The sequence below is a fragment of the Synchiropus splendidus genome, chromosome 7, assembly GCF_027744825.2.
Source record: "Synchiropus splendidus isolate RoL2022-P1 chromosome 7, RoL_Sspl_1.0, whole genome shotgun sequence".
In the NCBI taxonomy this organism is placed as follows: Eukaryota; Metazoa; Chordata; class Actinopteri; order Syngnathiformes; family Callionymidae; genus Synchiropus; species Synchiropus splendidus.
In genome coordinates, this window is record NC_071340.1 from 8,351,913 (window position 1) to 8,375,628 (window position 23,716).

Consider the following 23,716-nt stretch of genomic DNA (forward strand, 5'->3'; position numbering starts at 1 on the left):
ACGGACAGTGGGAAATAAAAGCATCGGCGATTGCCTACAACGTGAACTAAAGCATTTCATCGCATGAATCTGAGTCCCAGTATTGTTCACATTTTACAACTTGATCTCCTTAGAGCGTTCATTGGTTTACTTAAAGCTCAATCTGTGTGTTATATTGAAATCAAGTTCGATTTATGTTATTTCCAATGTACATAAAGGCAGCACCGCAACACGCAACGACGTGGATGGTCGCAAGAGGGCAGCAGAACTTTCACTTTTGAGTTTTTCATTTTATTTTATTTTAATGAATGTTTAATTCTCTTTCCCAGTATTAGATTCACACGCAAACATGCACTCTTACACCAAACAAAAACCTTATAACCCCTGTGCAAACAGGCATGCGTGTGAAGCTCACTGCACAAACCAAACAAAAGTAAGACACCAAACAAATACCAGCACAGATCTGATGTACATACCTGCTCCTGCTCCTGCTGCTGCTGCCGCACACGTCTTCACACTGAGACCACAAGCAAACACACTTTCACACCAAACCTGTGACCGCTGCTTCAAGCGTTTTTAAAAGGCTGCATGTCTTAGGTTTGAATCTAGATAGTGATGGAAATGTAAATGATTGATTATATAACATAATAATGTGAATCAAAGAGTCAATCAAGCAAGGTTTAATACCCAATATACAAATAGTTCCAGAGTTCCAGGCTGTCTCTGACTGTCGGGGTCAGTCATTGTTAATGACATCACAGGGTGAGAATCATCCTCCCTCACACTGTTTTCTTATCTGTTCATCAAGCCCGGGTCAGAGAGGGTGGGGGTGGGGGGGCCTATCATGCAATGGGAACAGGGCTTGGGTGGTTATTATTAGTATTTTTCTTCTTTTTTTCAGTAAACTTAACAAATTGGAGCAGAAAGCCCTCGTGACCTTTAGACTTTCTCAGACTCATTAGGATGATCTGTGTTGTCCTGATCCAGTCAAGGCGAAAGATCACTGGGCCCATCAGGTTCACTGTCAACTGTAAAACGGAGCTTCATCGCAGTTTTTATTCAGAATCAGAATAGAATTTATTGCCTTGGTCAGTGGGGGTTCACCAACTAGGAAAGTGCTCGCACGAGATTGCAGATTATTATTGCAGATCAGGTTCACTATTGCCACAGCACTAGCTTCTGAAAATGGTGAATACTTGCATGCTCTGAATTTCCTGCTGTAGTTTAACCTTAAATAACTTTTTTTCATTCATTTTCTACAACATATTCCTGTCAAAGAGTAGTGGGGTGTCTCCCTCCATGCAGTAAAAAAACAGTTAAAGAGGAGCTCTTCAGTTAGGCAGACAAATCATATGCTTTGGCTGCCCAATTGATCGTGACAGTTCAAAAGAAAGAGGTCCTTTAGCAGGCACCACTGAAGATTTTCACCCAGTGGATAAGGAAAACTATGCCAATTCTACTATGCCAACATATACGACACAACGTTTCAAGATCATGTTACAGGTTGTTCATTTTTTATTTCTGAAAAAGCATCTAGTGCTCGAAACAGAAGAGAAAAATGACTTGAATTGTGGTTGGCATATGTCCTGTCCATATTTCAACTCTAGAGGTAAAGTGATTGCAAAAAAAGATTTGTTTTTATTTTTTTCTGACCCAAACATCCTAAAATATTAGAGGTAATTATTGTGGAACTACCCTCTCTCCCGTGTTGATTAAGAAATACATGCCAATATACATTTATTTCTTATATTAAATGATCTAACATTACAAAATGTTAGACGCAAAAATGAATATGCAGGTTGAGCGAATGAAACTGACTGACAAAGGGGTGCGCGCGGTTTCGACAACAATTGCACCACCTGCAGGCGAGAGACCGCACACACACGCTGTCGTGGTTTGAAAAATTTGATAAGACTGTTTAAATAACAACGTTCAGATTTTATTCAGGCGTGGAGTTGAGGTTTTACTTGTTCAAACGCAGATGCTGAACTAGATGAATACGAATATGGATTTTCATTTTCAAATCAACAGCAAACTCTTAAAATAAACGCTGCAAAGCTGAACAGAAGAGGGAATCCATTCATCATTTCAGATTTTTAATTTGAATTAAAGGGTAAAAAAGCATATAAAAATATTACCAACCACTTAAAAAACATTTGTCTTCTCAAAATCCACATTCAATGGCCAGACTGACATAATCAACGATTACAAAACATTGATAAATAATACGTTCTTTGAGAGTACCAGGACAGAGCGAAGAGATAAAACATTTGTGCACATGCAGCAAAAAAGAAACAAATGGGTTTGTAGCTCAAATGTGTCACAAAAATCCCCAGACGTGAAATAAAACCAAGATATTTTTACGCATTGTTCCAGAAAAAGGACATTGAAAGTGCAAGGGCATAGCAGGAAGTTTCAGCTCTCAGTTGAAGGTGACGACCCTGAGGCCAACCAGGCTGTCAGTCAACTCCAAGTGTCCATTCACTGAACTGGAAAGTGAAAGACTCACAAGAAAAGCTCACTACAATGAAGCATCAACTGCATAGAAACGTACACAGGTCCATTTTTAAGTGGTTGAACGTCGACTTTACATATAATAAATAACTGACCAGGCCACATTGGAAAAGGGACCACAGAGACTCTTTCCTCTGTATTTTTTTCAGCATTAACATGAAAGTTTAGAGACATTTTCCCAATTTCTCATGTCACATCTTGTCCTAAGAATCTTGTGCTGGTTTCATCCCACTGTCTACAAAACAGCTGAATGGTCTTTTCATGTTGACAAGTAGCGCTTAAAGAAACACACATAAATAACAGGCATATTTCAAGTTAGAAATTCGAACATCACGACTCAAATCAAGCTGAAACTTCTTAATTATAACGTACATTCTTTCTTCGATGGATTGTCAAAGCTGGCCAGAGTTGTGGGTTGAATGCCAGTTCATTTACACGTATTGATGAGAAATAGTGATGATGATTTCAAAATCTTTAACAGCTTAAAAATGGCAGATTAATAGACAAGCTAGGATTTTTTCTATTATTTATGTCATGTTTAAAGTCACGGAATAAATGTTTATTTATTTTAGTCTCATGTGTTATAAAACAGATAGAATTACATAATGTAAAGTTATTTAATATAAGGTTTTATCTGTGTATGTTGAGAATTTTATTGATTCCAGCCACAGCAATGCCACTGTTTTGATCTGCTGAGTAACAGCTCGACACTTTAGTGTAGGTAAAAAGAACATCGGCGAGGTGAGATTTTCTTTACGTGAAGAAACAGTTTAAAAAGACACTTTTGGTCCACACCACTCCTCATTGGTTCACTGGTGTTCCCTTTAGCACGAACGCTGCAGTGGATTCCAAGATCTGGAAAAGCCCATTCGTCTGTAAACATGACACTTGAAATCGCTCAAAAATGACAGGCAGTGACGGGTCAGAGAGCAGGGTCGCTGAGGGTTCTGAACATTTGCAGCGAAGTCACCTCCACCTCTGGGACTTTGATGTTCTGCAGGCGACCTGTGGGGCTGTACCCTGCTGAGCGTCCCATGGGGCTGAATCCCGAGGTGCTGCGACCCATGTTGGTGAACCCTGAGGCGCGGTACACCGCCGGGCGTCGGAGGAAGCGTCTGGAGGTCACCAGGTCTCCATAACCCTGAGCGTGAGAGAAGGCATATCCGGATCGACGTGAGCTGGTGCGGCGGATGCGTGTGCGACGCGGGGGAGGGGGAGGAGACGCTTTGGCCTGTCGCACCTTGAACATGACCTGGAGATAAGAGACACAACTGTCATGTTTTTTTTTCAAAAAGACGCTGGTGAGAATGGTGGGGACTCCGCAGGCACCTTGTCGTTAATAGTCGGACACAGCTGTAGCAGCAGGAAGCGGTAAGTGACCACAGGGAGGACACACAAGATGGAGGTGATGACGATGGTCAGCCAGATGTTGGGCTGGTGCAGAGAATTCCTCGCCGTTCCTAAATGAAAATTGGGGACGTCATGATGAAAGTGAAAGTGTAACAACATTGAATGCTGCCAAGCTTCAGTAACACTCACCAACAAAGGGAAACGCTGCAGGCAGAGTGAGGAACAAGCCGTTACTGTACATGGTGAAGGTGACGGCAAAGTACATGAGCAGACTCCCCAACACAAAGATGGTGTTGACGGCAGTCCAGTAGGTCATCTCCAGACCCAGCTACAAAGACACAGTGATGTCAAGTTGCTGTCATGGGTAGGTTTCCTTCGATCGAGCCCATCCTTCACCTGAATGGTGACTGCAAAGAGCAGGCAGGTCTGTGTGAGCAGGGCGAAGGACTGGTAGTCAGCCACCTCCCTCCCGTCGCCCCTCACTGTGTCATGGACTGCCGCGTACGGGATGAAGAAGAGGACGAGGGAGCTGTAGCAGCTGTGGAGTGCACACTTGAAGAAGGTGGTTTTACTGAAGTAGCGGTTCAGTTGGCCTGGAACGTAAAGCTGGGGGTGCTGGAAACTCCACACGTCGTTCACATCCTGACCACCACGGGGAGGGAGAGTCAACACTTCCTGCCCTTCACACTCAATTCACCAGCTCAATAGTTTCCCAACACCCCTTGCATTCTACAGTGTGCTAATGGAAGGACTATTAAATATTGATTTGATTATTTTTTAGTTTGTTAGTTTTCGATGTAAACTAAAAAATGGAATTTGAATTTGTTTGTCTGTAGAACGCAGCCACACTTGCAACACAGAAACGATTTTCCGACAAATGTCCATGATAATATTTGAGATTACATCAAATTTTAAGGGTGTTCCAAAACTGTACGCCACAGTAGAATTAAAATTCACTCCTAAATTGAGACGTTCACCTGATCGAACAGGCTCATCCCCAGCACTGGCAACGCTGTGTACACCAGGTTGTAAAGTGTGATGAACCACTCGTCATAAACCGTCTGGAAAAGACACGCACACAAAATATTATTTGGGGCTTTTTCGACTTCTACTTTCACCTTCAGATTTCATTTTTATGTGATAAACAATAACATTCCGCATAAATGGTCCTCTTAGCCTTTGATTATATGCAGCAACCCAACCTGAGATGCATATGAGTTTGTCTCACCTGTGCAGAGAAGCCGCAGAAGAAAGCGTACCAAAAATGGACAAAGGTGAAGGTGAAGTTCTTGTAGAAGAAATAGCGCAGGAACTTGCACATGCGCAGGTAGGACCAGCGCCCATGCACCAGCAGGAGGCGCTGCAGGAAGCGGAACTGGGCGAAAGAGTAGTCGCTGGATAGGACAGCCTGCATGCCCTCCTGACCAGAGATGCCCACGCCGATGTGAGCCACTGTAGAGAGGGAAAACAAGTCCAGAGCCCAGTTTTCATCACAACTGAAGAGGTGAACTCCCTGAGTGTATTGGCAAAGTGGCTGACGTGGAGTTCACCTTTGATCATGCTGACGTCGTTGGCGCCATCTCCGATGGCCAGAGTGACTGCCTGCTTGTACTTCTTGACAAGCTCCACCACCTGAGCCTTCTGCAGCGGCGTGACCCGGCAGCAGATCACCGCCTTACACATGCATGCCGTCTGCAGGAACTCCAGCTCCAAGCCGCGCTCCAGAGCGTACGCCTGCCAGACAACATGGAGAGGAGTTAACTTTCATTCATTACCATGCGACTCTTCTGAAGAGTCAGTTCTGACCAGGCTGTGTCCACTGATGACCAGGCCGTAGTCCCCATTCGCCGCTTCGTCCGACAGCATCATCGCTCCTTTACCCAGGACACCGTCTGGCAGGAACACAGAGTCCTCTGCGGCATTCGGTTTCATGAGCGATCGTGCGTTTCTGCAACAAGAAGAGCGTCACATTTCTTCTTCTCTCTCCAGTTATTGAGTTCTTCTCCTCCACTAACCTCAGCTCCTGCTCGACTTCCTCTGGCGAGTTCCCAGACACGATGAAAACCTCGTTCATCTCTTCACGAAGTAAGTTGCAGGAGTAGCCGATGTTTTCTGCCGTCTCTGCACACAATTTGTCCAAATACTGAGCAACAAAATGGAAAGCACTAGACGGCCTTTAGCATCATGTGTTCCCACTTCATGCACGATCACATTTTCTCTCACTTATGTTGAGTCTGGATCTGAGATAAAGAAGCTAACTCTGACCTGTCCTCAAACACTAGATCCAATATGATGTACCTTGCTTGTCACCAGTCAGAACCCAGATTTTGATGTCGGCCTTTGAAAGCTGCTCAATGGTCTGAGGGACTCCGTCTTGGAGCTTGTCTTCTATCGCAGTTGCCCCGAGCAGCTGAGATGAACATTCAGAGCACGGAGAGTGATGAACGGAAGGTTTTCATATTTTATGGAGAGTTGTTATGTTTCATACCAGCAGGTCTTTCTCGATCTCCTCATACAACTGGTCCAGTTTGTTCTCACGGTCCTCCAGGGATGTGCTGGCCTCATGGTGGCGCTGATTCCACTGTTTAAAGTAATCTTCGTCCAGATCTTTGTAGGCCAACGCCAGAGTCCGTAGACCTTCGCCTGCAAACTCCTGTCACACACAATAAAGACACTGTCATTAGCTTCCTAAAATATATTAAGAAACCATTTCAAATGTGAAGAATTAAAAGTAAGAAACATCAGAACTGACGTTCAAGTGCTCTGTGGTGACATCCATAAGTTTGCTACATGACTGGTGAAGTCTCTCGTAGACGATGGTGTCGGCTCCTTTACAGTACAGAGACAACTTTCCCTCCGGACTCCGCACTGTGAACATTTCAACGTGTTCACTAAAGTGATAAAAATTGAAACCTGGACCAGCTGACTAACATAACAACTCACCAATGACTGACATTCTCTTGCGGACATTGTTGAAATCCAGGATGGCCAGGAGCTCATAGCTGCGCTGTTTCCCCATCTCCACAATAGAAACGCTATCTGGAGTCCGGGAGCGGAAAACAAAGCCAAAGTTTCTGGCAGCCGTGACCAACGCTCCCTCGTCTGGAGACTGAGCCTGGTAGAAAAGTTCGCCTACAACAAAAAGATACAGATCATTCTTCATTGTTACCATGAGTACAAACGCTTTCAGGCGAGTCCTGTCACTGACCTTCCTTTTTTTCTTCAGCCATGACGGTGTGGCAGAGAGCCAACAGTCGGAAGAAAGCGTGGACTTCTGGGTTCTCCAGCTTGACTGCCTCCACCAGGGCGTGATCATAGAAGGAGAATCGAGGGTCCGCCAGAGGATTGAAGGAGAAATCCACTGTCTCCGTATGCTGAGAGAAGGATAGGTCAAACATCAGACAGGCGAGCAGAAGTTAACACAATTGATCACCTACACCAATATAGAGGTCGTCAAAAAGTCAGCCCCCTCAATCTTAACTCTTTGCATGCCAGAGGTTTTTCAATGACATATTCCACTTGGATATCAAGACATCAAAAGGCTGCATCTTGAAAACGTGTATAGAAGGCAGACTGTGAAATAGAACAAATCTTCCTTATCTCTGAAGCAACAATGATGATGATGGTTTGGCATCATCGCAGTTGTTTACGGTGGGACCATGAACACCACTTCCACCTCCACTGCTATTCGTCTCCGACTTTGGCGCCCAAAGGGTTAACTTCTCTACTCTTCATGTCTTCACAAGTAGATCCAGGAACCACAGGCTTACATCATTAGGGGACATATTGATGGGGATGGGGATGTGACGTTGATATAACTCACCTCATTGACTTCAAGTCTTTGGCCAGTGTGGTCGAACACGTCGCCTGAAACAGTAAAAGCAAGTGAATGTAAATAAATGAAATGGAATCACAAGTGTCCCTCAACAAACCACAACTTGAATTATTTAGCCATATAAAACTAGAAAAAATGTTGGAAACCACAGATGGGTGGCTGGGGCTGAATAAATAATTATATAAATAAATCATTAAAATTGCATGTACAGTTGCTTTCTACAATGTGACGTTTTAACCAAGACATCACTGGGCCATTTCCTCCTTAATGTATGGGAACAGATTCAACTTTAATTGGATCCTTCCGCTGTCAAATATAAAAATGTGATTCATCGCTATGAATAAATGATCAAACCTGCAATAAATTTGATATATTTTTACACAGTCCCATCCCTAGCTTAAATATAAGACTGAGATGGTTACAGATAAGAATGTATTCCGTTACAGTTGCGATAATCTCGCAGTGTTTTTACACGAGCATCGTCCTTCTCACCGTAGATTTTGCCATTGATGGAGCATTTATTGAAGGTCATGATATTCTGGGTCAGCGTGCCGGTTTTGTCACTGAACACGTATTTAATCTGGCCCAGTTCTTCATTCAGAGTGGTGGTCCGAGCCTCGGCTGGTGTGTCATTAGGAGCGTGGTACATCCTCCTGTCCCACTCGATGTAGAAGCTGTTGCCCAGTCGGATGATCTCCACGCTGCACACACAGGTCTGTCTCAGATGTGTGTTGTGCAGAAGGAAAGCCGGTCCTACCTCACGTAGAGCGAGATGGGCACCACAGTGTTGAGGATGATGACGTAGGACCAGAAGGTGAGGAAGGCAGAGAAGCCGGCTTCTTCTCTGTCCTGCCTCGGTAGGAAGACGGTGAACTCTGACCCCTCCTTCAGCTCCCAGAGGTAGTTTCCGATGGCCAGGATGGTGCACATGAAGGCCAGGAACCCAAAAATCTTCAGGAGGAATCACGACATAATTTAACATGGAATTAGTGGACCGTGAAACAGACATGAGACACACAAGCAGAAAGCCAGAACAACATCCCAGTACTTTATAAACTGATTAAAGAGTGAGAAAATGTCTCACAAAGAGGACGAGGACGTTCATCAGCCGGTCCACACTGGTCCTCTTGAACGTGCTCCTCCCACAGTTCTGCATCAACTTAGTTTCTGGACCTGAGAGGCCAAAAGAAAGAGCACTTTAAACACTTTGCTGAATTCCATGAACTAATGCAAGAAAAACACTGTCACGCCATGAATTCTCAGCTGACAAGTATTCAAGACTGAAATCCAAGTGGAAGTTATGAGACCAAAACCGTGCAGACGAAAGGAATGCAATACTTCTGTTATGTATTTCTACATCTCAGTTGCCTACAGCAAAATACTTTTATAAAAGAGAAAACTTTTTATAAACTTAAACATTTGTCTTCATTTTGTTTTGGTATATTATTAAAATACCACTGATCAATTGTAACAAATAAATACAAATTTGTTATGTATGTACGTATTTTGTACTGTTTTTTGCGAAACACCATGGTGGCCTGTCGCAGCTCACCTTCACCTTGACAATGATAATTGTGTCTGTCATCATGGCAACACATCTATAAAGATGCTACTTAGTGACCTCGCCACATTTGTTCACCTTTATAATCATCCACACTTTTAAGTTCTATCTGTCCCAACACTCCAAAGCAGCTCATATCAGGAATAACACGGTTACTATTGTTACAATAGATGAACTCTTCACTCACACAGCTATCCTTAAGGGCGGGTCTGACCATCTGGTCAACATGTGATTTTTGGTTTTGTCCAGCAGACTACGTGGATGGGATTTGTCTCAGTAACATCTGACCCCTGACACACAGATGATACCAGGTCACATCTCACTTAATTCTACTTTGCTAATTCATGACTCCAGTCCACCCCAGGTGCTTGGGTGAGAGGCAGAGGACACCCTGAACAAGTCGGTCATACTAACAGTCATGCACACACATAAGAACAAGCCACCATGTATGTACAGTACTATGGACTGAGGGAGGAAACTGGAGTGCCCAGAGAAAAACCACACATGCATGGAGAAACCAAAACAGACAGTACAACCTCCACATTTGATATATGGAAATTGGGTATCACATCTATCTTAAACGTCACAAAGTCTCTCACTCTCATTTGTGCAGTAGGTGTTTCAGGGGGACTCCCAGCACACATTTTATAAATTCTAATGATTCTAAGAAATCACTATCAAGTGACAGAGTCCAGACCATGCTTTCTGTTATCATAGGAATGAGAATGAAAATCTGACTTCAGGAGAGACGTTTATCTAGAATGCTTTTTACCGTCTGTTGCAAACGTTTAACCAGTGACATCATCACTGACCCCACAGTGTTATGGTTAACTTTTTAGTCACTTAGTCACTGTTGGATGCAGCCCACACCACAGGATGTGACTGCCATACTCGTGTTTTATTTATTTTATGACTGAAACACTTCACTGATTCACGTTGTTTGTAGTTATCAATCTCTTAACTGAAGGACAAAATACTAAAAAAAGACATGTCTTTTTTGGACGACATTAAAGGAATTTCCCCCAAAAAAGTTTTCTTCCTTTTTATGATTCTCTCCCTCATAGTAACATGACTTACCGCCAATTTATCACTCAGTTATTGCAGTATAATGCAAGCTACAGGGGTTGGACAAAATAATGGAAACACCTTAAAGAGCTTTGAGGTGTTTCCATTATTTTGTCCAACCCCAGTAGCTGTCTCTACCTTCCTGCCATTATTAAAAAAAACACATTTTCTTACATTACTTTACTTTTCATGTAACTGCCACTGTTAAAATTGAATATTATACAGTCATATCTATCCATTACTTTCATTATCTGACCAGTGTATTTATTCTAGGATGGCTCTCTATGGTGTCAGAGGTGTTGTGTGTTGAGGCCCATGTGTCATTTGTATTCTTCAACAGTTGGACTCAATAAACCTGATGAAGAAGGTGGCATCAAAAGGACATGGAGAGAAGATGAGGAGTACTTTGTAAAAGACCCACAGTTGAGTAGGTCATACAGCAGTTGTGGTGTCTAAGTTATAGATGTCAGTCTTCACTTCAGAAAACAGTTGCCGCACATTTCTTCAGTGATAAATATTATCTACATTGCGGAGCACTGTCACCTCCAAAAAGCACCAGTCCGAAGCACCACTCAGTGTTCCTCAGCGTGCAGCCTCGCAGTAAGATCTTCTCATTGTCCAGTGAGTACTTCTGACCAGCATACGAGAGTGTTCCTGAGAAGCGGTCCAGCCTGTTGTTGGGCGGCTCACAGTGGACCTCACCTGAAGTTCAGAACAGCTGTGAGATCCGTCCAAACACACGCCAGTCTCAATACAAACACGGACTCACCATTGAAGTCTGCAAGCTTCTCAATCTCACCGCCGAGGTCTCCGGTCACTGTCAGCGCCTGCCTCACCTTCAGGTTGGTTTCACTGAAGAAGAGGAGGAAGACTTAGATGACACAGGAGTGATTTATCTTGAAGTAAATACTTCAAATTGACAGTACAAAAGTCATTAATACGGCAAGCATATTGTTGAAGTAACAACCTATTGGGATTAAACTAAAAACAATCCTCCTTGACTAACAGTCAAGGAGGATTGTAAAATGTTCAGTCATAACATTATGACCACTTCCTTGGTATGTCATGGTTGCTGACTATTCTCAGAGTAGCTGTGTCGATGGATGCTGCTGTTATCCATAATTTAAGGAACAGTCTTACCCGTCCAGCTCTGCCGTCTCAATGTAGACCAGGTTGAGAGGTTCACTGCTGGACAGCAGGAGGAGGTCGGCCTGTGGAAGAGGAGGAAGCGTTGACGAGTCTGAGGTAGAATTTCCGCCTCCCACATTGGCCAAAGCTTCACATCCTGCCTACAGCTACGGACCGAACACCGAACCGAAGCTCATCTAGGTTCACTATACTTATTAAAAATAAACTTCATTAGCTCACTCACGGTGACAAACTGGTTGTTTTCCAGCTTGATGATGTCTCCCACCTGAACGTTCATCCATTTCTCATTCTGCAGTCTAAAGACAGAGAGAGTGTGAAATAATGGCAATGTGTGAACGTAGCTAGATGGTGAAAGGGTGTGAGTCCTATACAATCCCTGACAGAGACCAGATAGGAAAGAAGAGCATCTTCGGCTTCATTGAAATACTAACCATGCATATAACACTGCTCAGTAACAAATACAATTGTTGACACAAATCATCAGTTAGTTACAACAATTTGCATTTCTGTAATTGCAAAACATCCGAAGAACAGAACAAGCATGCAGGTTTCCTGGATCTATTCCTGAATATACTGAGAATAAAGGCAGTCTAATCTGATCTAATAACATCCTGATCATTGAGAGAAACAGGAAGCACCTGCAGGATGACCACTGTGTTTGTTTGGATTATTGTGACAGCGCAAACCCTTGGAAATATTTAAGCCATGTTCGAGAAAGTCACTGTTCAACAAGCCACGACCTCAACAGGGTTTAGTCAAACTTACTTTCTATTGATGAGAACTTCAACTTTTCGGTTGTTGACTTGATTGTCGCTCCTGTGTCGATTCTGGAACACCAAACGGACTAATTGTCATTGTTGCCATACGTTTTTTCATACGTCGGCATCAGACTTCAAGCATATTTCACTGTCCTTTGCAAACATTGAACCAATGACCACCTCTTGAGTGATACGAGACACCGTGAACAGAAATGTTTTGGACAACATAAAAACCCAATTCTGGCAAGCCTCCATCAAATTTTCTAAAGGGGATCACCAATGGTTTAAGAGTTATCAACAGTGTTATTGAGATGAACTGATGGAGTCGGTGTTTTAGATCTATGTTCAACCATTTCTTAGTTCTAAAAATATACCGACATCATGACGTCCAACCTCTTGACTCGCCACTCCCTGTGAACAGAGCCGCTTACAGGCTTCACAGAGTAACTTTCTAACTGCTGCTAACTATATTGCTGCTGTCGCCAAAGTGAGTTCTTTAATGAAACATACTTAAACTTGAACACTGAAAAACAACGGCTACAAAAGCTCAACTTAAAGGAACGGGGGAATGAAAAGTAGAGCGGTAAATGGATGATTTGAAATACAGTGGCTGAGGAGGTGATGACAGTCAATATAACACCCGGCACTCGTGCCGAGCCGATGATCACACTCAGTCTCACACACACTGACACGAACAACTGAAAACCAATCTCCAAAGAGATGCAAAAATACAACAAATGACTATCTCTGAATTCAAAACATGGCATGTGCATGAGAAATAAACATTGTCTTCAATGAAAAGGAACTGAGTAGAGAGAATATTTCACGTATGAAAAGGTAAATAGAGGTCGGGGGATCAGACCTGAGTGTGCATGTTCCCATGTGGTTTTGCTGTCACACTGACTACGTGCAATAATGTGACCCAGTTTTTTTTTTTTTTTAGCAATAAACAGCTTTGTTTCAGACGCTATGAATGCTTCAGTGATTGGCGTTTGTGATCCTAAAAACAGGGTGATGGCAGCGATGCAGCCATTTGGCAAACTTTAGCTTGCTATAACTTTGAAATGAAAAAAATAAAATTTCTGCTTTGATGTGAAGCTACTGTCTCAGAGTGTGGGATTTGATTCCTGAAGAGAGAAAAATGGAACACAATTTAGGTGGAAATATTTTTAAATGGATAAAACTAGAGAATATAAATAGAAAAAAATAAAAAATAAATAAATAAGAAGAAAAATGAAGTACAGAAAACAGCACAAAGAGTATGATGTCAGATCATAATGATGATACATAAGATAAAAGGTTGAATGATGATGATTCAAATCAGTTATTGAATCATCATCTTATATCTTGAGCGTACAATTACATTAAGGACTCACAATGTCATCAGTGGCATCCTTAGCAGCAGTTACCGTCAGCACGAGGACCAGAGGGACGACTGTGGTGAACCAGGAAAGAGACGAAATCTGAGGTATCACCTGAAGACACCATGGTTAAGGAGGAAAATATGAATTCATTTCAAATAAGACAATAGATGTGTAAAACAGATTCCTGTTCAAATAAAAATTTCAATTAAATTGTAATATTTTTCAGAAGAAGTGAGTTTCATAAGCGCTGTGTTGTGTTGTAGTAACACTTATAACTGATTCTGGGAAGCTGTCATTGACAGTAGAAAGGTTGAATACCGAATTTCAACATGACAGCAACATCCTGTTTGTGAAGTTCAACTTCCTTGTTTTTGCTGCTGTCTTGAGAGCTGTAGGATTGTGTAAGCCAAGCTTACCAGAAAGCGTGTGAAGCTTGTTCACATACAGTGGGCTCTCTCTGAACCACAGTAAAACAGGTGATGTGTCAAAAATGTGTGTCATTGGATCATTTATAGCTCTTACTGGATACATTGAATTGAATTCAACTGACCACTGAAACGTCTGCACGTGTTCAACAGGTGTGCTTCCTCACCTGGAGCACCAGCAGGAACAGGAAGTAGGCATTCGCGATCCGCTGGAACTGCTCGAAAAGGTTGAGGGGAAGAAAGGTGAACACGTTGTACTTGGAGGTCTTGATGGCGTTTGTCTGAAACCAAATGATATTTGTCAATTCAGCCAGGTTGCTCATCGGTCCTGCAACCGGGCCCAAGTTTATTGTGAGTTTACACCAATGAAAGAAGCCCAATAGGGCCGAGCTTCCCTCCACTGGAAGCTCGGTCCTATCAGGCTGACCAGCTGGACTCCAGTGTCACTTTATCGCCCTTCAACAACACAGCCACCCACCCACTTCTTTGTATATAAATGTTTAAACAAACTAGCAGATGGAGGAAATAGTTATAAACATTTGCATTATGATTCAGTCTTTTTGTCTGAAAAGGTTCTCTTTTATCGAATAACAGAAGTCTCACTAAGAACAACACTACTTCAGATGGTCCACGTTTGATGAAAGTACTTTGAATTTGGTCAGATCAGGATCACAAGCCCAAAACATGAGTCCAGAATCCACATTTCAATCCTATAAACAATACAGAGCCCAAACTATCAAGTCCAACACATTTTTAACCTCTCTGAGGAAGGGTTGCTGGCAGTGACTTGACAATGAATCAGTTAAATCGAATCAACATGTATTCACTGACAGGTAGCAGTGACCTCAATCTGGCACCAGTGACACAATTTCAACGGGAATTCCTTTTTCAACTTTTGCAGACTTCCTCATCCGGAGTGGCTCCAGATAACCAACGTGTATGTCAGTCAGGGGTGAGGTAACGTGTTGTGGCTACCCAGGGTCGGCCTTCAGACAGTCTCCAATAACTGGCCTCAGAAATGACTTTGTATTCAATGCACACCAGGTCTGTTAGCATTAATATACAAGATGAAATCTTCAGTTTCGTACTCACAGCGTATTTGAAAGACAGGTTGTACTCTCGGTCATTGGCCCGCAGTTTTCTCTCCACCTCTGTTCATGAAAATAACACATCAAGTTAGAGATATAACCCCACATAAATGCGTGCCAAAATGTCATCATATTGACTTTTGGCCATCATGATACAGTACAAAATAAAAGCACGATTCAGTTTAGTTGTTAATCCACACTCACCCCTTTCTTTCTTCTTGACGAAATCGAGACCAAAGAAAGACATATTTCCTTTCCTTCTCTGTTATCTGTCTATCATATCGGCCTGAAAAGAAGAGCGAGACAGATGGGTTTATTTTTGGCTTAAGTGAAAGGGTTAGTTTCGATAGGACACAGGTGACAAACTCCAGGGCGGGGGGCCAAATCCAGCCTGGTAAGTCATTATGTGTGGCCCGCATGAGATTAAAATCTAAAATTTAATGCAATTTAAAGTGCAAATGTATGTGATCATGACCCACACAGATTTTGTCAGGCTGTTTTCTCTTTAGCAGAGATTTTAAATAAAAGAATGTATCTTTCGTCTTCGAGAAGAGTCTCTAATCTAGTCACCATTTAACTGTTCAAAAATACACACTTTGTTTGGCCCACAACTCGGATGGTGTTTAACATTTCGGCTCATGGGGTGATGGAGTTTGACACCCCTGGTACAGAGGGGGTGCAGAAGTTATTCAAGACGAATTAGCCAGTGAACATCACATAAATCAGTGACACATTCTCACAGCCACCAAACAGCCAAACGTCCTTGATGACTTGATAACGAAAGTGAGAGAGATGCGAGAGGAAATTTGAATCATGGTTGTCATGAGTGCTGAAGGTCTGAAATGCTTCTGTACTATTAATACTTTGAAAGACAGAGTGTGTATGTGTGTGACCGCGTAAAAGAACATAGGAAACATGCTGAGAAAGCGCCTCACGGAATGTAATTAAACCACACATTAAGACCAGAGCTGGAACGCTCAAAGCTCATGTGTTTGTATTTGTGTCACAATTTTGATTGACTTAAATCCCAGGTCTTATTCTAGTTCAAGCTCAAATGCCCAACTAGTCACAGGAAGAAGGTTTTGACGAAAAGAATAAAAGCGATGTCACCTCCCCCTCCTCAACGACTGTGGCACTTCGCCACAACAGAAGTCAAACACCATCCTGTTCGATCAACCTTGACTGACTGGCTCCACTTAACCATGTCCACAGTGTTCATGCAACCATGCAAGAGACACTCGAAATGCCTCCACACCAAACTGAATCCAATCTCCTCAATGGTGGATGAGATTTTGAGGTTAAGTCGATGGCTTCATAGACAAAGGACCTTTATTGACTTGAGACTGAATTGTCTCTGTGGATGAGAATTTGAAGAGGAAATACAGGATTGCACTGAAACAAGGAATAAGCAGGTGCCTACAGATGTACAGTTCAGTCCCCCACAGTTTCCAATGGACTATAACTTCTATAACTTCACATTACAAACCACAAGCAGCACAGAAGCCACAATATATCAACAACTCAAGCTGACTTGTGTCGAGACTTCAAGAGAGATCCAGCCCCCCCATGACACCAGCATATGAGGAAGCTATGTATAGGTATGACAAGATAAAAAACAGATATGACTTTCAAATGAGGAAAACGCTACTCATGGACCAGGTTAACGCATTCAACAGTACAGAACAAATTGTTAGAATAAATGAATTTGCTGAGTACATTGGGGGTGGGGGAGGGAAGAAACATGATTTTTAATCTCGCAACAGTTACATTACAACTACCACTACAAGTTTAAGGAACCACGTTTACCATAAGTGGTGTTGCTTTGTCATTTTACAAGTAGTCATTTCCCTCCTCACATGCAAGGAGAGTCCAACTGTTAACCACTCATGCTGGTCATTAGTCATTACCACATGTCATATGGTCAATCCAGACCATATCCCAATCAAGTATATTTTTAGTTCAGGGGTTGACATGCTTGATACCCTAACACTCCACTCAGACAGGGTTTGTTTTGACTGGTTGATTGTTCTCCTCTCTGCTTGAGTGTGTACATAGTGACGCCACACTTTTACCCACCTATTTGTAAGTGCCAAGCATAAAACTCCCTGAAAAGAATCCAACGCAAACAATCCACTTATTCATTCAGCCCCGCTAAATTAACCAGACACACTCAGAGTGACCCGACAGCAAGGGGCGTCTCCTCGATGGGCAGAAGGAAAAAGTGACACGTAAAATCCATGAAGGGGTTTAACAAGCTTAAATGGAGCACCCTTTAAATGATGTTTAGTCGCTCTTGGTCATGGAAAATATTGTGACTATCCAAAGTTTATCCAAAATTCGGCGACAGCCATTGTGGGAAAATGTCTTGTGTTTTAAATTTAGCATGCTGGTGAAGAAGACAGTTGTGATAGCGCTCTCTTTCCGAGCTTCTCACAGGATTGTTCCCAGACATCCCAACCATACACAGTGCATCTTCATCAAGCACCAACAAGGCATTAGTCCACAACAGCGTCCCGGCAGGTGAGTAATCTCAGGCTCGCTGAATGAAGATGCAAAAACTAGGAGCAATATTTCACACTCCGAAATACAAAACACCAAACCGCAACCTAACTGAAACAAACCAGGTCAGTCTGTTTTCAGGGTCTACAAGCGCCATATGGTTTTCAAGAAGCCACAGTGGGCGTGGTCACCCGCTGTGGTTGGAGCCGATTCAAGTCACGGTATACTTTCTGAGGACACCACAGGCTTTGCCTGAGTGACTTCAACATTTAAACTCGACACTGGAATAACATTATTTCATGCAAACAATAGAGTGCAACTCGACCTCAGCGTTACAGTCACCTGTGACTGACTCGAGAGGTCAGAGGTTGAGATGAAGAATGGGCAGCTTGTCCAATCAGTGATCTCTAGTTTCTCAACTCAACAGTGGTCCTTTATCAAAACAGACCACTCTGGCGGTGAAATTAAGAACCTTCTCCACATTGTGTGCGTCCTGCCTGCGTGGAATCAACTGAATGGGCTTTTTGTTATGGTGTCCAGCAGGTGACACAATGGCTATATCAATGAAAAACCACATTCTTGTGAATAGAAAAGCATCATTAACATTTACAACCCTCACGCATTTGAGATTTCTCACACACTCTCATGCAACACATTTTCAACCATGTCGATGGACCTAGAGACGTGAAAAGTCAGGAAACATTTGGACTTTTCACCGTGATGCCATCCCACCTGTGATGCTCCTCTGACACAGTGAAAATTCTGTCCATTCTGTTGCTTTTTGAACCACATTTTGGCTTTGCAGGAGGAACAAAAGACGGTGCATCATTTCTCTACAAACATGACGAACAAATAACATTGAGTAAAATTTTGGACCACTGATACAATATAACAACTCTTAAAATTTTTTAGACACATTCAAAGTCTAAAACACTGGCAACAAAGCATGGATGGAACTGTCTCTGTGAAACTGGTTCAGTTTTGGTCTGTGATAAGTCTGTGTGGACAGCTGCTGTTTCTCCCCCAGTGTGCGTGTTATCTGACAGTAAACACAGAAGGAACTCGAAGACGGCGTGTCTGCCAGCATTTTTTACATTTCCAGGGGATGGAGGTGATTGACGAAAATACTAAAACGTTCTTTTTTTCTCATGGGGTTGCCATCTAGAGACCATACTTGAGCTGATGGTCTAAACACAAATGCAGAAATTCCTAGTGTGGCTTCCCAGGAATGCTGAGTATTATATCATCATCAGGATCCATTTTCTGGAGTATCTCAGTCAACAGGTCCTCATTCTATCATAAGAAGAGGCGCTAATATTAGCCCAGAGCACAGGAAAACTCCACACTACAACCATGCCTAAGACTAAAGTGATGATACAGTAAGTGTAGTTTAGTTAACAATAAGTTTACAATAAGTTGTCAGTCAATGAGACTGGCTAAAAAATAAATATAACAAGCGTGAACCGTGACTCTAACATTGCTCTAAAAGCAGCTTTATTTCGCACAAATTTCATCTTTTGCTTCAGAGGTCGCTCCCCTTCATTTTTGGATCAGGATGTTCTTATCGTGTTCCAGAACATGGTCAAAGAAATGCTGAACTAATGAGACATATTTCTTCAGTTAAATAACATTTAAGGAGTGTTTGCTGGGGTGACTTACAGATTTCCATAAAGCAAGTGGAGCTCAGTTTGGATCTAGGGCTTACGCCTGACCTGGGCAATGTGCGGCCTGGGGGCCTCATGCGGCCCTTTGCTTCTACTTATGCAGCCCTCATGAGGCCACCACAGAATTACAAAATGATGCTGTACTTCATTCATTATGATTAAAATTCTAAATAAAACTTGGTCTTTCTTTATGTCTTCATTTTCTTTCTCTAGCCATCCTTGTGTCTGTTTTTCTTCCCCCATAGCTATTGACAGTCACAGTAAAATGTATAAACTAATACACAGGAAATATAATGATACATGGAGGTTTTTTATTTGCCCTTAAAGGGGAAAAACAAGCATATAATTAAGTACCACAACTTCCAGTACATCATATTTCAGCCACACCAACAGAGCATTGACCACAATGACTTTAGGGTTGAAGCTGTGGATCTCAACAGAAATCAAATGCGACCTCTGTGAGGAAACAGGATTTGCCTCAAGAGAAGAAATATTTTGGCATATGAACCACAAAAGACCGGAGAGCAGAAAATTCAGTCCGGCGGACAAAAGGTAACAAACACTGGAAAGCGTTTTTATAAATGAAAATAGAGCGAGGCGCTCATACATGAGGTAAATGTCACTGATGGTTTATGCTAACTGTTCAATGTGAATTACCTTTGATATATCATAAATATTTATTTACATGGCTTCACATCAATAATGCTTTTGAGATAACAACTGTGTTTGGGCTAACTTTGAGACACAAGGGGGCAGGTGAACATAGCCAGTGTTCAGATATGAGTCACATGACTCATGCCCCGCAGTCTTCAACTTTGAGGTTTGTACAAAAGGAAGGCAGGAAGCCGCGAGGACTACACATCACTACCGTCACCCTGTCAGCGTGAACGCTCCAGTCTAAGGAAACCTTTGGGTGTCAGTTCCACAATGCAAAAACGTGACTGTATTCTTTCTCGTCACTGTTTTTAGCCATTAATGTGTGTTAATGTGTACAAGTTTAAATTGATTGATTAGCACATTTCCCCACAACAAGGAAATAGCTTCATAGATCTATTTTGAACAGCTCTTTTATATCTTTTGTTTGGTTCAAATTGACTGAAGTATTCTTCTAATATAAAAGCAAAACAATGTGTGCCACATATTTATCTGTGATTCAGATGATTTAAAACTAAGTCACTGTATCAACTCCTGCTATATTCAATTGAATAGTCATGTCCTGGACTCCAGGCTGAGACCACAGTCCTCAGTTTTTGTGTTTGGTAAAACACGGGAGCTGCTTTGACACTTATAAGTCACCAATTGCATTTCACGTTTGTTTCCAACCTGGAAACAGGTTAACCAAACAACCTCCCGACATCATGGGCCTTAAGGATTAATGATTGACATCATTTTCTGACTGCATCCATGGAACCAAGGATGTTCCTCAACAGTTCGACCAGGGTTGGGTTTAGATTAATGCGTCATGTTCTGCAGAGCTCTGTACCTTTCCATGATATTGTTTAAGTTCATGATAGTTATACTGCATGTTTGCAACATCCTTCAGTGAATTAAGGTTTCATATCAATGTGTGAATCTTCATCCATCGTAACAGGTCGTCCTGTCATTCAGAAGTCTTTAATAAAGAAGTCTTTAAATGGAAGTTGATAAGGGCTGCAACACCTAGTCGACATAGCTGACTATAATCAACTATTAAATTAGTCATTGACAGGTCCAATAGTCGTGATGTCATCGTTCCCTTAGCACAATCCACAGTAAACGGAGGACCATCCTGACCCAAAATGTTGAAAGTATGGGACCAGTTCACAAAAAAACTCATTCCTCTCACAAATTTTGAGAAATTAAAATTGAAAAAGTTCCAAAGCAGCATTCAACTGCACAAGTCTTTACAACATTTTACTGTATTTACAACACTATAGTCAGCCATGTTGGTGAGTTCTTCAACCCATGCATGTCGTAGTCTGTGACTAGTCCACTACCAAAATAGTCAGTAGTTGCAGCCCCATTGTTGATTGTATCACATTTTTGTTGGCCCTAGTATCCAATGATTTATTGCAAGTGTTTAATGAATTAAAAACTGCATGCAAATGGCAATATTTGTCAAAATAAATCCTCATTAAATTATTGTCTGACATCATTCTGCCCCATTTCTGAAGTGATCAATGGAGCAGTTATGATTGTCACTGCTAGCCTCTGCCTGGAGGGTTGTGTTGCAGTTGCAAGTCAGCAACACAGGGCAAGACAATCTGACCAGGGGTTTTCCAAAGCAATTTCTCCCTTGAATCATGTGAGTGACCCCATGGTCCCAGTATTTTAGCGCCGTCAGACTTAAAGATACAAAACCAGGAATAAAGAAAAATGTGAACTTGCCAATTATGCTTTACAAACAATGCCCAAAAAGTTAACAAAAAAAAGAGAAAACAATTAGTCAGAAGGAAAAACGTCAAGTTCAGTCAGATCCTGTTCAAAGCGTCTAATAAGACGGAGGTGTATAAAGCCAGAAGGGGAACAGCAGATCAATTATGACACAATACAACAATGTCTGTCATCACCTGGTGCCGCACCATGACACCCGAACAATCCCGCTTTTAATTATTCACCTGACCTCTCAGGAACCAAAGGCATCTCCTCTCAACTTACCTGATCAAACGGCAACATTTTAATTGACCGTAAGGTGAAAATCATATTTAAACAGACAGACATATTTAAAAGTGAGAGTCGCATAGTTAAGACACTGACATCATTCAGGCCTGTGTTCAGTTCACTGTGGATTATTGTCTGTTTACTTCTCTCCCTCATTTGAAAAATACCATTAATAATGTTAGTCACTGAGCTGTTCAACAAACATTGTCGTCATTTCTGTTTCTTCTTCCAATTTCTTCTTCATCTACACAGCAACACAGCGCGGTTATTTTCAATCACCAAGCTTCCGCATGTTATTACTGCATTTACTCTAATATCAATAACATCACGCTAAAAAAGAAGAGCGTTTACCTTGGTCAACCACTGGAGCATATGCACATACGAACCCTCAGTGTACACTGTGTGTGGGCCATACAAGAGTCCATAACAGTTGCAACTGCATCCTTACTGGTAATCTGGTCATTGCTCAATATGAAACGGCGGGTGGAAGTGAATCTTGGAATCTAAAACTGCTGTCGTGTGTGGGTGGTTGTCTTGACAGAGGCTGCCGACCTAAGTGGGATATGCTCCAACACCCCAATGATACCTATGAGCAACAGATAATTAAAGTAGTGTATACAAATGCTTTGACATGCACCTTAAGTTTTGGTCTGCGTGGGAAAGCAAACTCAAAAAAACTACTCTTGCTACTTCAGTTCACCACTTCTGCTCATTCTTTAGATAACGTCTCCTTCCAAGACAGAGACTTCTGCTCTTGTACTCTCGATAACTCACGGCAGAGTATCATGGCCTCCGATTTTGAGGTGCTTGCTTCATGCTGATATGGACTGCATGTTTAGACATCTGTTGAGGCTTACAGGAACCGGAATATGAAGTTAGGTTTCATGAGTTGGATCAGTCGCTCTTTAGTTACTGGACAGTTGTTACCTGATGTAGGCAACACACCGTGATGTTTTGCTTCATCCCATCAGTCCATAGTTTGATTTCAAAAGAATAAGAACATTGGTGTTATTTCGTTTTGGACAGTGGTACGACTCCTTTATATTCAGTTATATAGTAACAGACAGATGTATCTAATGTGGGACAAATAAAGGACTATTTTCACTGATATTATCTGCACGATGTGGATACGTGGGTTTACAGTATTCCTTCATTAATCACTGCTGACGTCACAGACGAAACATTCACATTAAAAGAACTAATTTAAGAGTTGGCTGAGGGACAAATCACCATTAACTGTGGGCGTGTTTAGAAAGACTCTCGAAATAAAACAGAACAACTTTATCAAAGTGAAACACCACACAAACTCGTTGAGACGACACTTATCTCACTGCAAACCTCTTTTCTATGAGTCACTGTTACAGTCTGACAAACGGAACGATACATCACTTTTGCATGCAGCCACTTTCTTCCACCGTTTATCCCCACATTTCACGTTAATACAACCACAGGAAAGTAGAGTCTGAAGCCTTACCGTGGCTGTTCTTGGGCTGCAGTAGGATATCTGGCCAGATAACCAGGAAAAGTCCTCAAACTCGGAGAAGAAAAGAAGCGAGTAATGTTTTCCTTCTGTCTCCCCCTTTCTTTCTCTCTCTCTCTCTCTCTCTCATGCTATCAGTCCCCTCCTCTATTTCCGCTGGTCCTCCTCCCACCAACATCCAATTCTGTGCACGGATCGCTCTCTGACAGCCAAACTTCACTCATTCTAAACGTATTTTGATGTGAGTGGTTAATGGTAAAAGTTATGTGAACGCGTTTACAGTTATTTATTTTGTTGTCGAATAAAGTGCGCGGTTTCATTTAGACAAGTTGGGTACATTATAAA

General features: G+C 42.1%; 1 protein-coding gene across 1 annotated transcript; it reads right to left on the bottom strand.

Annotated features, from left to right (window-relative positions):
- Nucleotides 1-2,066: 2,066 nt before the first annotated feature.
- LOC128762992 (phospholipid-transporting ATPase ID-like) lies at nucleotides 2,067-23,571 on the bottom strand. The gene is made up of 28 exons (XM_053871661.1): nucleotides 23,366-23,571; nucleotides 15,293-15,374; nucleotides 15,093-15,151; nucleotides 14,168-14,281; nucleotides 13,588-13,686; nucleotides 12,219-12,280; nucleotides 11,677-11,749; nucleotides 11,445-11,515; nucleotides 11,074-11,156; nucleotides 10,848-11,006; nucleotides 8,763-8,851; nucleotides 8,436-8,629; nucleotides 8,171-8,379; nucleotides 7,667-7,710; nucleotides 7,052-7,217; nucleotides 6,787-6,975; nucleotides 6,596-6,711; nucleotides 6,332-6,496; nucleotides 6,142-6,253; nucleotides 5,859-5,964; nucleotides 5,650-5,791; nucleotides 5,394-5,577; nucleotides 5,072-5,295; nucleotides 4,821-4,904; nucleotides 4,240-4,485; nucleotides 4,033-4,171; nucleotides 3,823-3,953; nucleotides 2,067-3,745 (listed from the first exon to the last, which is right to left on the bottom strand). The coding sequence occupies exons 2-28, from the start codon at nucleotides 15,333-15,335 to the stop codon at nucleotides 3,416-3,418; spliced, it is 3,633 nt and encodes a 1,210-aa protein (XP_053727636.1). The 5' UTR covers nucleotides 15,336-15,374; nucleotides 23,366-23,571; the 3' UTR covers nucleotides 2,067-3,415.
- Nucleotides 23,572-23,716: the final 145 nt, after the last annotated feature.